The sequence below is a fragment of the Capricornis sumatraensis genome, chromosome 4 (assembly GCF_032405125.1).
Source record: "Capricornis sumatraensis isolate serow.1 chromosome 4, serow.2, whole genome shotgun sequence".
Taxonomy (NCBI): Eukaryota; Metazoa; Chordata; class Mammalia; order Artiodactyla; family Bovidae; genus Capricornis; species Capricornis sumatraensis.
Window position 1 is genome coordinate 72,828,470 of NC_091072.1, and position 15,185 is coordinate 72,843,654.

Genomic DNA, 15,185 nt, shown 5'->3' on the forward strand with positions numbered 1-15,185 from the left:
TCCAAAGTGCTCCTACTGCAAGGCCGATTGGTGTGTCTGACTATGGGTTGTTTTTTCCCCTCCACCGTATGGTTCAGGAAGAATTCATTTTGATTTGGTTTGCATGCTGAAGTCTCTCCTCATTCTTTGAATCGACTTCCTAACACATTCACCTGCAGCATCTTAGCTCTGAAATCTAGTCATCGGATGAGAAACCCCTGGACTAAGAACTCTCTTCCCGGAAGTGGGAGATAGAACAGAAGCTATGACGCTCCCCGCCAAAGCCACCCTCCAATGACAATGTGCAGGTCGCTAAGCAGATGGCGAAACTGGCTGAAAGGGAATGTGCTGGGGGAAGCTGGAAGTTCTTAAGGATTCATATTAAATCGCTTTCTCATGAGAACCAGTGCAATAAAGAAATCAAGTGGGCTGGGTTCAGAGGCGGCTCCATCTCTCCTGAGGTCCCACCAGTGACCATCTATTCTAAGAAGAAATGAAAGAAACCACAGCCATAGCTCAGGGCTGCTGCCCGCACCCACCTCTGTGGGTAAAGGAAGCCCTGCATGGTGCAAGAATGTGATGCAGGCAAGAGGAACTGTGCAGCGACTGAGCTTGTGACAACCACTCCATGGAAGAGAGAGGCCCGTTCGGAATATCTAAACCCCTCTCCATGTGGACCCCAGCCCGGAGAAAGCCACAATGCAGAAGGACATGATACTGATGAAGTGAGCACCCCTTTACCCCCAACGAAAGGTGGTTTTAAGTTCCCCAAATGACCTTCTAGAGATAAGATGCTACTCTGAATAGCACTTTTATCTCTACCCCCAAAAAGTGTCAGTTCTCCAGTATGAAGGCTAAACAATCATCATAAATATTGCAAGATATAAATGAAAAAAAATTTTTTGATTTTTGTTTTTAGCCCTAAGATTTGGTTTTACAGTGACATTAAAACAAGCCATTCGAGATCAAAGTTTCCCCACGTATGGGACACAGAGCAGCATTAAAGAGTTCATCTTTCAAAATGTGCAACAATGGCTGTATGTTAGAGATGTCTGTTAAACATATACACACAACGGATCCATCTGCTTGTTGGACTGGGTTTGTTTTTTTTGTTGTTGGTGGTGGTGGTGGTCAATTGGTTGGTTATGTTTCCCTACCCAGAAGGTGTACGAAAGACTTCTAAGAATTCAGAAAGAATTGCAGTGGGCATGGAATGCTTACCATTTTTTCTCCAAATACAGTGAACGGTGCAGGGCTGGGTCCTGTCCAAAGGCTGACCCAGTGCAGGGGACAGGGTTAGTAGTGTCCTGTGGTGTATGGTTCTCATGCATGACTCCTGATCACGGCATGCCATCATGCAAATCATTTCTACGCATTGAACGAACACAATGTTTGGAATCGGCCTGAGCAAGTCCTCCTCAGCCTGAAGAAACCTGATTGTTTTCCCCCACCCATCTCCAAACCACGTGAAGCCCATGTGGAGAAGATGCGGCTTTATGTCAAAGAAACTGACAAGTAAATGACATGGGCTAAATATGAGTGTGTGTGTTTTTTCTTTTTGCTGCTTAGCTTAACTAATGTAAGAATGCAAATAGAGTTTGCATGAACAAACAAACTTTTAAAGTGATGCTTTCTGCTTCTGAGAATCAACAAAATGAAAAACAAACAAAAAAATCCATCTGGCTGCAACGGAAATACACTGGTCCCGGCAGCCTCACCTCTGTTTTATGTATCCTGTTAGTTTTGTCCTAAGTTGCATTGACTGATGTGGAACATGCAGTAACCACCTGCCCAAGCATTAGAAAATCTGTGAGTCCAGGGAGCAGGGTCCTTTGCCCTTGGCAGGTCACTGCTCAAGATGCAACCATGGTACGTGGTAAGCAGACTACGTTTGGTATAGATCTTCGGGATAAAGTGTCTCCACAGCTGTTCTGCATTGATAATATTCAGGAAGTTTGTAAACAATCTTTCACTTGCAAGTGTTAAGTCTGTACAATGTTGAATTTTTGCTTTCCTCTAACACTTGGATTCTTTGACCTCTTTTTGTCTTTTGGCTCTTTCCCTTCGTCCTTCCTCCGCCCGTTGCTGTTTCTCCTTCTCGGGTTTAGTCACACTGTCATAGGAGGGGAGGGAGGCTGTGGATGGGGTGCTCTCTTTTTTCTCCCGGTGGGTGCCTCCATTCTCCAGCTTATTGGAAGTTGTCTTTTTGCAGATGAAGCCCCGCCTGGCTAAATGTCCCCGGTAGGCGCGCTGCAGGACCACTGCTGATACCTCTTCCTGCTTGCGCCGCAGCGTGGTCGTGATTGGCTCATAAGACACTTTGGAAGGATTGGACGCCACGAACCTCTCCTCCATCTGTTGCCGAAGGATGTCCAACTCCCCGCTATCTCCCAGGACCCGCTTGGTGAAGGCAAAAAGGATGTCCAAGCAGTGGATGCGATCCCCGCTGACCATTGGCAGATCCATGGCGATGAGCTCAATGGTGTTGGGCTTGGGCACGCGGAGAGGATGCTCCAGGGCATCTGCAAAGTCTGCCAGCTTACAGTACTCGATGAACTGGGTGGCATCGGGGTCGAACTTCTCCCAGATCTCATAGAAGGTCTCAAAGTCGTCCTCGCTCAGAGGGTCTGCGCTTTCCTCTGTGGCCACGCTGAAGTTTTCCAAGATGATGGCAATGTACATGTTCACCACAATCAGGAAGGAGATGATGATGTAGCTCACAAAGAAGAAGATGCCCACTGAAGGGTTCCCGCAGTCTCCTTTAAAGCCACTCCCTGGGTGCTCCTTATCCAAATTGCAGTCAGGGGGGCGGTTTAGGATGGGCAGCAGGAGGCCGTCCCAACCAGCCGACGTGGTGATCTGAAAGAGGCAGATCATGCTGTTGCCGAAGGTCTCAAAGTTGAACATGTCATCAATGCCAGCCTCGTGCTTCACGTATGCAAAATTAGACATCCCAAAGATGGAGAAGATGAACATGACCAGGAAGAGCAGAAGGCCGATGTTGAACAGAGCAGGCAAGGACATCATTAAGGCAAAGAGCAGGGTACGAATTCCCTTGGCGCCTTTGATCAGACGCAGGATGCGCCCAATACGGGCCAATCGGATGACTCGGAAGAGGGTCGGGGAGACAAAGTATTTCTCAATGATATCAGCCAGGAACATTCCTAAGGAGGGGAACGGGAGATATGTTACTGAGATTGGAGATGCCCTTTCTCTTTACTTATGTCACCTGGCACTATGGAACCCTTAACTTCAAAGGACTTTATGGAGTGAGTGCCTTACCAGTCAATCTGCACTCTCATAATAAAAAAAATTTTCTCAAAAGAAAGTCACACGTTTCAAACATATAGAAAAGCAGAGAAAACAACAGAGACCAGGTCTGCTTCCACTCATCACCCCCAGAAGCAACCGCTATCCTGCAGGTGGCATGCATCGTCTCAGTGTCTTCATAATTTTGCTGTGTGTGAAACATACAGGTAGCACCCTACACGGTTTAGGGAATTATTCCATATCTATCTTTCTAGATCTCTAATTTGCCTTGATTTTTTTTTCTTCTACATTTCTAATTTGCTTTTGAAACCTAACATTATGTTTGTGAGACTGATCTTTGGTGTTAATTTTTCTTTTTTTTTTTTTCAGACTTGTCTGTGCGTGACTTCCTGAGATGTGATGGATTCTTCTCCAAAATGCTGTCAAATTGCCACATTCACAAACAGTGAATGAGAAGTCCTGGCTCCACCCTGTGGTTGCAAAATCTTAGTCTGCTAAGGTCACCAATTCTCAGGGCATTTTCTTCCTAGCTCTGGAAAGACATTTTGGGTTTCTCATGGCCCCATGTCCCTACCCCACCAAACTAGCCTGCAAACTAAAGGGACTTCTCAGGAGTGGTTTTTAATTCACAGCTTCTAGATCTGGTGTTTAAAGTCATAAATCAGAAACCAGTATCAGCAGATAAAAATGTCAAGGCATTAATAGGATATGAAAGTAGGGGGCGAAACACACACATCAAAGGGCCTGTTTCTGTTCACATTCCTCCAGGGGCCCACCTCCACCAGACCACTTGCCTTTAAAACTACAGAGTGAAAATGGGAGGGTCACGGAAGGAAGAGGCAATGAAATGGCTGGGAAATGACAACTGAAGGGCGCAGTGACACCACATGCTCTTCCTTCAGTGTCCTCTCCTGCTGTGGAGCCCCCCCATGAGCAAGTGTGAGCTTCAGCCCACAAGAGACTTCATTTAAATAAAGAAATATTTCCCCAATCCTGGGGACTCATAAACACTGGGGTAGTGAACTGCAGAAGACTTAGTTGAAGGTTTTATGCTAGGAAAGAATCTTAACGCTCAGGAAGGGACAAGGTGCAGGAAGTGCAGAGGAGACAGACAATGTGTTGGGGTCTCGTCTGGAGCTGGAATCTTGGGAGGCATTTGAACTTTCAAGAAAATCTACCTCAGCTGGGACCCAAGAGGACTTTCGCAGCTCTCCTCTTTTTACCTCTCAATTAAGTCATAACCAGCGACCTTAAGAAGTCAGGTAATGCAGATGATGTATGCATTCCATATATGATGGAGAGGAGGCTTCAGAGAGGAGAAGATGCCCGAGTTAAGGTTTTGTACGACGAATGTTTTATTGTGCCAGAGAAAAGTGGGGAGAGATAAGCAGGCAGCTATCTAGGCAGTGGAGTCAACTTTTAAGAGATTCTCTAGGAGGTGCCTACAACACCCAGTGCTGGGCTTCCCTGGTGGATCAGACGGTAAAGAATCTGCCTGTAACACAGGAGACCTGGTTCAATCCCTGGGTTGCAAAGATCCCCTGGAGAATGGAATGGCTACCAACTCCAGTATTCCTGCCTGGAGAATTCCATGGACAGAGGAGCCTGGCAGGCTACAGTCCATGGGTTGCAAAGAGTCGGACACAATTGAGTGACTAACCCTTTCATTTTTCACTTTCTAGGAGGTGCCAGGGTAAGTTTTACCCCAACGCCTCTTAATTTTAAAAGATTTTTTCCTACACTTTTGTTTCTGAACAAATTAATGATATTAAAAAAAAATCCCAAGCATTAAGAGAAACACTTCTTCCTACTTATTTTCAAGTACCATCTGAAAATAGGGGGCATGGTTTGATCTGTGGGTTTTCCATCCCACTCAGTGATGGGTGGGCAGAAAAACTTCAAGAACAGTGGTCAAGGGCAGCATTATCCAAAGTGTGTTTGGTGGGAGGTTTCGAGTGTGGAGCTGAGGCCAGGGGCTGGGCTTGCTCGCTCATCAGCTGCATGTCTTAGTAATTGCTCTGTGCCTTGGTTCCCCAGGATATTTACAGGGCTGTTGTGATGACTACATGAATTAAAACATGTAAAGCACTTAGAATGATGACTGGCACAGAGTATATTCCACTGAAGTCTGAGAAACATTATTATTACTTGAAAACAGGCTGTTGTGATTGGATAAAGGTGGGATGGCGTTTTAAACAGAATTCTTTACTCAAGACTTCCAAGCACCTCCTGTGAGCTAATGCGCCCTGTGACCCTCTGAAGGGAAATGCAATGTACAGTGTTGCCCAAAGTAGTTTCATTATGGGATTCTTTCCTTGAGGAGAAATATGTGAGATTATGCAACACATTTTTGGACATGGTGCTCTGGAGGACAGAACCAGACAGTGGGAGGAGAGTTGCCTTCTGGTGCCCACAGTCACCACCTCAGCTCTGGGACCGGTTCCGTCTCGGGCACTCTGGCTCGAGTCACACCCACCTGGGACCAAGGCACCGTGGCATCATTTGAGAAGACTGTGAGGAAGGCAGGGAAATTTTGAGGAGGGTGGTCAGTAGGACAGCATTTCCGCTGCCTGCCAGGACACCAGCCCTTCCAGGCCCTTTGTTGGTTAAAACAAATGCCACAAAGTCACTGTTAAAAACCAACTTGAGTTCTGTCTCTGCCACCTCTGAGTAGAGTGACTCTGGACATCTTCACAGCAAAGATAATAAAATACCTTGATTCCTGGGCTGTCATAATGAGATAACACAAGTGAAGAAACTCTCAAACTACTTGGCACCATAAAATTGTAGTACGTGAGTGTTGGCAACAGTGATAAGTGTTAACACAGCCATCATCACCAGAATTCTCATTAACATCCAATGTAACAATGTCTTACCAGGACTTTTTTCACGATATACTGCTACTGATAGATTTTAAAATACAATTTTTTTTTTTTTACACCTTCCCTGTTAGAATGTAAACTCTTTGAAGGCAAGAACCAAATCTAATCTTTTCCCCCTCTTCAACCACAGAATTTAGAATCCAAGACGTCCGTGAACACTCACAGAAACTCGCTGACCCATGTCAGCGATGTGGGGCAGACCCACAAGATGACTCAGGGCACCATGGATGTAACCCTGCGGGCGCCTCGGCCCCGTGTCGTTCGCTGCACTCCCAGGAATCCCATCCTCCGGGTCAGCCGGGTCCCTTCCCCCGCCCCTCCTGCCCCACTCACCCACAATGGAGAGGATGACCACCACGAAGTCGAAGATGTTCCAGCCAATGGTGAAGTAGTAGTGCCGCAAGGCAAACATTTTGAGCACACACTCACAGGTGAAGAAAATGACGAAGACCAGGTTGATCCAGTAGAGAATGTTCTCCATCTGCTTGCTCTGAGTGTCTGTCTCCACCATCATCGTCACCATGTTAAGGCAAATGAGCATCATGATAACAATGTCGAAGGCTTGTTGAGTGACAAAATCAAAGACGATCCCTTGGATTTTGTTCTGGGTGGGGAGGGAGGAAAGACAGAAAAGGCTTCTTGAAAACCTTCCCCAGCAGACTGTGGAAGCTGCCACCCTGTGAATCCAAGTTCTCTCTGCTTTCTCGGGTGCAGTGCTGGCCAGCAGCAGGAGATGGACAAAGACCACCGTCAACGTTCCCTCATCAAGAGCTCTTTGAAATCACCACTCTTTTCTTTATGCCATCACATGCTTCTGTCTGCCTCCCTGCCTCTCCAGCTGTCCCTTTTCGGTCTCATTTGCTGGCCATTTCTGCTCTCCCTTCATCCCTTCTTTCTTCCCTGGAGAGCTCATGTGCCATCTTTTCCTACTGCTCACACATTACCTCTATACTTAGTTTCCCAAGCGTTTTCTCGTCCCGCTTGTATCTTTCCTCCGAACTCCTGGGCTGTTTGCTTGGCACTGTGTAAGCATCTCGAGCTCAACAAGTCCTTTCTCTCACCATCCCCCAACTTGCTCCTTTCTCACTGCGATTATTCATCCAGTATCTAAACCAGAAATCTAAGGGTCATTCTTGCTCTTCCTGTTCCCTCATCCCTCATCCGATGCACTGCAGGCCCTGTTGATTCTTCCTTGAATTCACCCACTTCCTTCCATTTCTGTTGCCCTACACTAGCCTAAGCCACCACAGTCTTCCCTCTGGACCTCTAGAAGGGTCTCCTAGACTGGTCTTCCTGCTTATTCTCTTGCCCTTATACAACACAGTCTCCACACAGTGGCAAGTGTTGATTACTTAGAAATGGATCACATCCCTCTCCTACTTAAAACTTCTCACGGGTTTCCCATCAGGCTTGCAACCGCATTCCTGTGGTTAACCTGGTTTAAAAGTGCCTTCCACAGTCTGGTCTTGCTCACCTCACACCCCCTCCTCTAGTCCATCACCACCTGGCCACACTAGTATTTCCCATCTTTAAGGCCTCATCTGCTTTTCCAGGATCTCATTCCCCGGCATTCTGACTCCTTTTCATCCGCTCAAATAGACCCAACTCTGTTGGAAGAGATCCTCCACGCCAGGCTTCCATTATTTTCTAACATGGCCCTTCAGTGCATTTTTTTTTCTCACAACATTCCGCATTTTATAATTAGTTGGTTACTTATTTATTATCTATAGCCCCACTATACTGTAAGCTCCATGATGGCGGTGTCTAAATTTTATCACTTTTTGCCTAGTGCTTGGTACACAGTAGGAGATCTGTAGCTATTTGTGGAATAACTATTAACACTTCCTACCACACTGAGCATTTCTATGTTAGTGGGGGAGGAAACACACGCAGGGTCCCATGTACAAAGAACTGAACAGAGCTTTAGAAACGTCGGCCCTCTTCCATTCCCTTTGGCCACACTTCTATCACACTGTGGAAACTAACATCAAAGAAATATAAAAAAAACATTCTCTTTCTTAAGAGCTCCCTGATTTTTTTGGGTACCTAGGCACTTAAGCATATGCTTGTTTTTAGGATTACTTAACTTGGTGGTTTTCACACTGTTCTGCAATGAGGAAGGGCTTTCCTCGCCCTCAGAAATTGGGGAGAGGAGGTCGTCAGGAACAGGGTTTGTGGGGCTAAGTTAGGAAAAGGCTCTCAGACACCCATTCTTGTTTTTTGCTCTTCTCAGAAAGCTGGCCCGAACCTGGGACTCCCATTCTTGACTCAACAAAATACCTCCACTTTTACTTTTACAAATTAGGTTGTCAGGTACGCTTTTAAGAGTTCTGCTGTAGGTTTTTAAAATTTTATTTTAAATAAAAGTTAGAGGAGATGGAACTTTGAGCCTGGCTTTTGGGGGTCATATCCCACCTAGCAGGGTGTATGACTTCAGGAACACAGCATCTCCTTCTCTGAAGCAAGAGGACAATCTCCAACACAAGGGCCATGCAGAATCCCTCTCCCCAAGTCTGTTTTACAAACTCCCCTAGTTTCACCCTCTCCTGCTCTCACAGGAGCATTTCTTTCACTTTCAGGCACATGCCTGGAAAGACTTACTTGTTAAGGAGAGCATGGAGAAAACAATGACCAAATCCTGTCCTGTACTTATAGGAGAGATCAGCTTTCACTTCACATTCTGCTGTTAGTTTTTAGGTGGTCTCTTAAAACAAACATCTCTCTACCAGAGTGAGAGCCAACGTGGTCAACATGCTGATTCTGTTGCCACCCGAGGAAGGCTCCGAGAAAAGGCTGGGTGCAAACACAAAGGCCACCCCGTACCGTAACCCGTCCTCCCTTTTCCTCGGATCTTTTCATTTTTGGCCGCCCCGCATGACTCACAGGGTCTTAGTTCCCTGACCAGGGGCTGAACCCGAGCCCCTGATGGTGAAAGCACAGAGTCCTAACCACTGGACCGCCAGGAAATTCCCTTCCTCACATCTTGTGGATGGACAGCGAGGGGCGGACTGGGGGGCACAGGCCGCCCCTCATCGGCCCCCTCCTTTCTTTGCAGTAACTCTGCCGTGTCTTCATATGGAGTCCCACCTGCCCTGGGCCGGCACAACGAACTCACCAGAGGGCGGGGGATGGGCTTCTGTGGCTTCTTTGAGCCCAGCTTTTTCATGGCATTGTAGTACTTCTTCTGTTCTTCGGTCATGAAGATGTCCTGACCTCCAAAGTAAAGGAGGGAAAAAGAGAATGCGCAATTACAACCGGCTCTTACTTGCTCTAGGTGCAGCCCTGAGAACCCGGACGGCCCTACGCCCTTCACTGTAAACCAGGGATCCCCCTCTTCACTGTAAGCCAGAGGTCAGTTTAGCTAATGGCTGTCCCAGAGTGAGGAAGGCCTGACAACTATTCTAACTCAAAAATATACCTGTCTTTGGGATTTCTGAGACCTGCTAGGAGATCGGAAGGAAGGAAGGAAGAAAATAGACTGACAGACCCTCAGGAAAGGGTACATTTGAGAGCCATGATTCTAAACACATCTTCATAAATTTTAGGGGGGCCTGCTTTCCTAATACAGTTCTTGAAAAAGACATTTTAAAATGAAAAGATTTTCAAGTCCTAGCTAGTGGCCCATTTCCGACAACAGCAAAAATTTAGAAATCTTGGTGGGAGCAATTTGAGAAGTTCCTTGGAGTTTGTTGGGACAGACTTGATTTGGAAAATGAACAAGAGTAATCTTTTCAATTTGCTTTAGAAAAAGTGTTAACCATCTGGGACAAGTGAGGAAGTGAGCTTTCCAAGGTTGATCTCTCAAATCCCAATGTGCTGGTGGTCCAGGGAGGAACAAAGATAATGACAAAACGAGACAGTTTCTACTTCTAACTAAAGCTGTTCATCTGCTGCTTTCCTTTTCAGCTGTTGCTAGACCCTCTGGGACCCAACCTCCCTCTGGTGGGAGGTCAAACCCAGTAAAGAGCCTCAAGAATTGCTAGTAAATTTGGTACCAGTAAATTGCTGGTTTGGTGTAACAAGTGTGGAAAACCTCACACTGCAAAATCCAGCAGAAGTCAACGAGCTGGCTGGGGCTAATGTACTGTGGGGCTGTGCCACAGTGATGTCATGATGTGGATTCTAAACAAAGAGGAGTTTTTCTCCAGACAGAGGGATAGAAGCGCCTCTCGTCTGGGTGGACCTCTGGCCGCTGGCAATGCGGGGAGGAGACCTATCTTTTTCTTTTGTTGATTGAAGTTATCAATGATGACACCAATGAACAGGTTCAGGGTGAAGAAGGAGCCGAAGATGATGAAGATGACAAAGTAGATGTACATGTAGATGTTGTCCTCATACTTAGGCTGCTCATCAGGCTGTCAAAGGACAGGAGAGAAGAGAGAGTCAGCTCCGAGCTTGGGGGATCAGATAGATTTTGACACGGCAAGGCCATCAGCTGCGTCAACCACTTGAGCCACTGAGCAAGCTGGGGTGGGAGCCCTAGACTCTGCCTGCTTTTCCACACTGGCAGGTCGTGCCCTGAGAAGGTGTTATTCCTGCCAGGACACAGGTGGAAAACAGGCAGACTGGTAGGGGAAGGAGAAGGGAGGGCTGTCTGCGCGGAGCCGCACTTAGCTCAAATCAGCACTGAGGAGGAGACAGCTCCATGAGGGTCAGGTGAAAGCCAACAGCCTAACCATCTGGAGCCACGGGAAGAGAGTGATTGATAACTCACTGAGAGGAGGAAAGTGATCTATAATCAATAAGACAAGCAGTAACTGTTCTAACCCTCTCTCTCTCTCGACTGAGCTTCACCATGCCATGAGCTTTCTAATCATTTAAGAAGGTTGTGATCTCACCAGGTATATCCTTACCTTTCGCGAATCTACAGCTGCATACATGATGTCCATCCAGCCTTTGAAGGTTGCCTGGCAAACAGAGTCAGCCATCAGACTGTGCCTGTTAGCGGGTGGGTGGGTGGGAGTCTAGGTAGGGTCGAAAAGGCATGCTTAGGTTCTGTGAGAACACAAGTCAGGGAGTTTGGGTGCAGCCTCATGTGCACACAGAGTTTTTCTGTTTGTTAATACAGATCCCATGGGAGCTTCATCTAAGTCCCTGAGTATAACATCAAAGTCTGGCAAAGAAACGTGTTGACAATGGTAGTTGAGTCCATACTTTTACAAAATGTCTTCAGAATGAGTCTAAGAAGGTTGCCTAAAGCAAGGGCAAACTCATATTTATGAATGGCAGGGATCTATTGATGTTACTTAGAACTTACCCCTCTTCCATGAAGGAGTCATTTTTTACAATGGTGTTAAACAAGTAATGGGGGTTTGAAAAATTCATAGTTGCACTAAGAAAAAACCTCAATCAGAACTTTTCCCTCTTAAGTAACACATTTACCTACTGTAGTGGCAATACTGGCTTTATCCTGGGCAGCCCCTACTCAATTCTCCCATTGTGCCTAACCTGATCTTGGAAACTAGTATGGGTAACCAATTTAACAGCCTCCAAGTTTACCATTTATTTTATATTTTATTAACTCAACCAGATTCTAAGTTTTCTCAGGGCGTGGGCAGTTCTTTATTCATCTCATGGCCCTGGTAATGCCCAAGCACAGTGCCTGGCATATTCTGGGGACTCAATACAAAGTTTGGCCAGCTAATGGGCACTGGTTTCTTGAAGCTGCTCTAATTCTGGTTCAATTTGTGGGTCCAATTATTTGAACTGGGACAGAACAACTAAAGAGCTGTGGAATGGGATAAACCACTGCTCATCCCATTAACTCTGCCTCTTTCTACTAGCTAACAGTGAAGAGTTTACTATACTCAAGGCTGAGTTGAGTGCTTCACCTGGACTATCACATTTAATACTCCCAGAAACTATATGGTGTAGAAACAGTTGTAATAGTAACACAGAAACATAATAGCAAAACTATTAATTAAGCATGTGCTTGCTGTGTGCCGGGCATCATGCTAGGGAACGTTAATAAATCACCATGAATCCTCTTAACCACCATGCAAGGTATTACTATCCAAATTTAACAGATGAAGAAAAAGACTCAGGGAGGTTGAGTAATTTGTCCAAGGTTACAATCCAATAAACGTCAGAGTGTGGCTCAAACCTACATCTGATTTCAAAGCCCAGGAGTTTTCATTGCATCCTACTATCTTGTCAAACACTCCAAAAAATTGGCGAGAGAGAGAGAGAAAACTAGACATGATGAGATGCTTCATTTCTTGCTGTGATACACTGAGACCTTTATCTGCGGTTGAGATGACACAGTGGCAGCATCATAGCACCGTCATATTGTCATATTCTTCAATTAACTCTAGCATAGCAGTAATATGGGATTGCTCTGCTCCATCAAAATTCCCCCCCTTTTTTCTTTTTGGTCTGTGACTTACCTACTTTCTCTTTAACTACATACTTCTGGAGAAAGAAGGTGATCTCTCTGCAACCTTACTGTGTTGCAAAAACCCTTATTTGTGGCTAAGCAGAACTCAAATTCTGAGCACAACGACAGATTCCCTTGACTGAGGTCTTAGAGACCTCACAGTACTCAGGAGAGGTGTCTACCCGGAACTGCTTTGGGAAATGACAGTGACCCCCGACTTAAGAGCAACCCTGATTCTGGACATAGGGTTGAAAAAGAATGAAATGAGATTTCTGCTGGCCGTCCAATTCTCACAGGACTGAAAACAACCTTACCACTTGAAGAAGCGCCAGATATCCTGCCCCAACATTGTCAAAGTTGATCTTCACGTTCTTCCATCTGATTTCTGTGTTGTTCCCCTCCATGAGCTTTTCACACTCTGTTTTATTGTTGACATCTTCAATTTCAAATCGGATCTCAGAAGACTCATTAAAGCAATAGTGGTACTTCCCCGCAAACAGGTTAACTCCCATGATGCTGAAAATCAGCCAGAAGATGAGACACACCAGCAGCACATTCATGATGGAGGGGATGGCGCCCACCAAGGCATTCACCACCACCTGCATTGGAAGGGGGAGGTTGCTGAGTGTCGGCAAGAAGTACAGGCACGCGCACTCTTTTGATTTTCAGGAGGGGAATGACACTGTGTGGCTTGTTATGACTATGGAAACATTATGTTCCCTTTGGAATTAGGGTAATCAGACAGATCCATAAACAGGACCAAAAGTTTGTATTTCTCTGAAATATACTTTGGGGAATTCTAAAAATTATTTTATTGAACACAAATTCCCCTGCCCAAGTTGACCTAGGTCTCTCACCTAAGCACCAATCTGGGACCAAAAGAATCATTTCATTGTCTAGTCTTCCTTCTTACCAACTCATGAAATATGGCCCTCACAGGACAATCTGAGTGATTTCAAGCTCGCCAGCTGCCTTTCCACAGGCATTCCCCCTCTGCAAATCAAGGTGAGATTGTTCAAAATCACAGAGAACTACCCTGAGGGGTTAGCAGTGAATCACTCGACAGTACATAAAGTCTCTTTTATGACTATGCAAGGCCAGTTATCTTATTTCAGGCAAGAGCTGAGCATGCATCATTTTGCAGGCTCAAGAAAAAAAAAAAAAAAAAGCTATATTCCCTCTACCAAACAGTATAAAATAAAATCTGAACAGTTGTGTTTTTCACGCAACGTTCATTATTCTTCTTTAGTCTTTTTATTTTTCTGACTTTGCAGGCTTCTCAGTCTGAGTTGGCCCCTGCTTGGCTAATCCTGATATCTCTCTGGTCAATCCCGGGTTTGACTTGACTCTTCACAATGTACTACTGGAAAAAGGGTTTTTGGAGAGTTTCAGGTTAGATCACTGCTCTTCAAAGCCCCCAAACTGGCTTTTGTCAAAAATCACTGACTACAGTAGACTCAGGAATGAAAAAAAAAGGAAAAGAAGTCTCATTAGGAATCTAAGTTTCTGGGTTGTTTTTAACTTTGCTTCATACCTCAGAGGAGAAGAGCTAGACAGTACTTCCACTGTTGTAGCAGTTTTCAGTAAAGGAGTTCAAAGTGCTTACAAAAATAGCATTTCAGGTAGTGGGACAGGAAACAATGCTGGCGATCATTCCTGCCCTGATTCTTACTTGCTGTTGTCTTAAGCAGGACTGCTAAGGCCCAGAAAGGTGACCCTGAAATGGGAAGCATGTTTCTTTTCTTTTCTAGCATCCTCGGAGGGCAAGTGGAGTTAAAATAGAGATCCTGGATATAAACAAACTCTACTCATGTTTTGTTAGAAGAAGGTGACAAGAATCACCAAGCTCCTGCATCCGTTTTTCAGTGTAGGGAAGCAGATAGGATCCGCTGCCAACCAGCACAGGACCAGAAGGGCTAGAAGGGCCGTGCTGTACAAAGAACACCAGGGGGCAGCTCTGGGCTCTAGTTTGAGCCTGATCAGGATCCGATTTTCCTCTTCTGTTGTGCCTTAGATTGTAACGCCACTCATTGGAACCTGTGGCTGAGAAGAGCTGTCTCTTCTGTCCTCTATCAGAAAGGCAATGATACTCTGCTAAGGAGTCACTCTACCTTAAATTAAAATGATTAGTTTTGTGTTTCTCCAATTCATGTATGAAGGCCTTTAGACTGAGAGGCAGTTATTTCTTAATTCTTAGACCAAGAAATCTCTTTTAGATCTAATAGTTTTGTCCTTAGAATAAAATAACTATACTTCCATTCTTCATCACTTTGAACAAGGAGAGCCAGGATATCTGAAATCTGGAAACTCCCCAAGGTTATTTTTGAGAATGATACTCATATTTACTTATGTTACCAAATCTGTCAGGTGATCAGACTTGAATTTAATCTCCTCTTGCTATAGCTGTTCACCCTTTGATGGGAGCACTACGAGGCAATGAAATGTGCAAAAGAACAGGCAAAAGGAGGATGACCTACAAATGAAATGACTATTTCTCTAAAGTAGGAGTAGGTTATGTAAGTTTCAGAAACTCCAGTCTGTGTGACAGCATTTTTCAGCAGAGCTTGGATGAGAGATGATGACCTTCTATTAGACCATCACAGGTCTGCAATACGGAAGCTGGTCCCCAAAGATCTGAAACCTAGAAATCTTGCTTTTTATATCAATTCAGAATGTAT

General features: G+C 45.3%; 1 protein-coding gene across 5 annotated transcripts in view; it reads right to left on the reverse strand.

Moving 5' to 3' along the window:
• Nucleotides 1-1,995: 1,995 nt before the first annotated feature.
• SCN8A (sodium voltage-gated channel alpha subunit 8) overlaps nucleotides 1,996-15,185 on the reverse strand; it is a 122,531-nt gene continuing 109,341 nt past the window's right edge. For all 5 annotated transcript variants that reach the window (XM_068970581.1, XM_068970578.1, XM_068970577.1 and 2 more), the window contains 6 exons: nucleotides 12,822-13,106; nucleotides 10,985-11,038; nucleotides 10,349-10,486; nucleotides 9,247-9,351; nucleotides 6,465-6,735; nucleotides 1,996-3,143 (listed from right to left, as the gene is read on the reverse strand). In XM_068970581.1, the coding sequence (XP_068826682.1) occupies nucleotides 1,996-3,143; nucleotides 6,465-6,735; nucleotides 9,247-9,351; nucleotides 10,349-10,486; nucleotides 10,985-11,038; nucleotides 12,822-13,106 (2,001 nt within the window). The remainder of the gene's footprint in view (nucleotides 3,144-6,464; nucleotides 6,736-9,246; nucleotides 9,352-10,348; nucleotides 10,487-10,984; nucleotides 11,039-12,821; nucleotides 13,107-15,185) is intronic.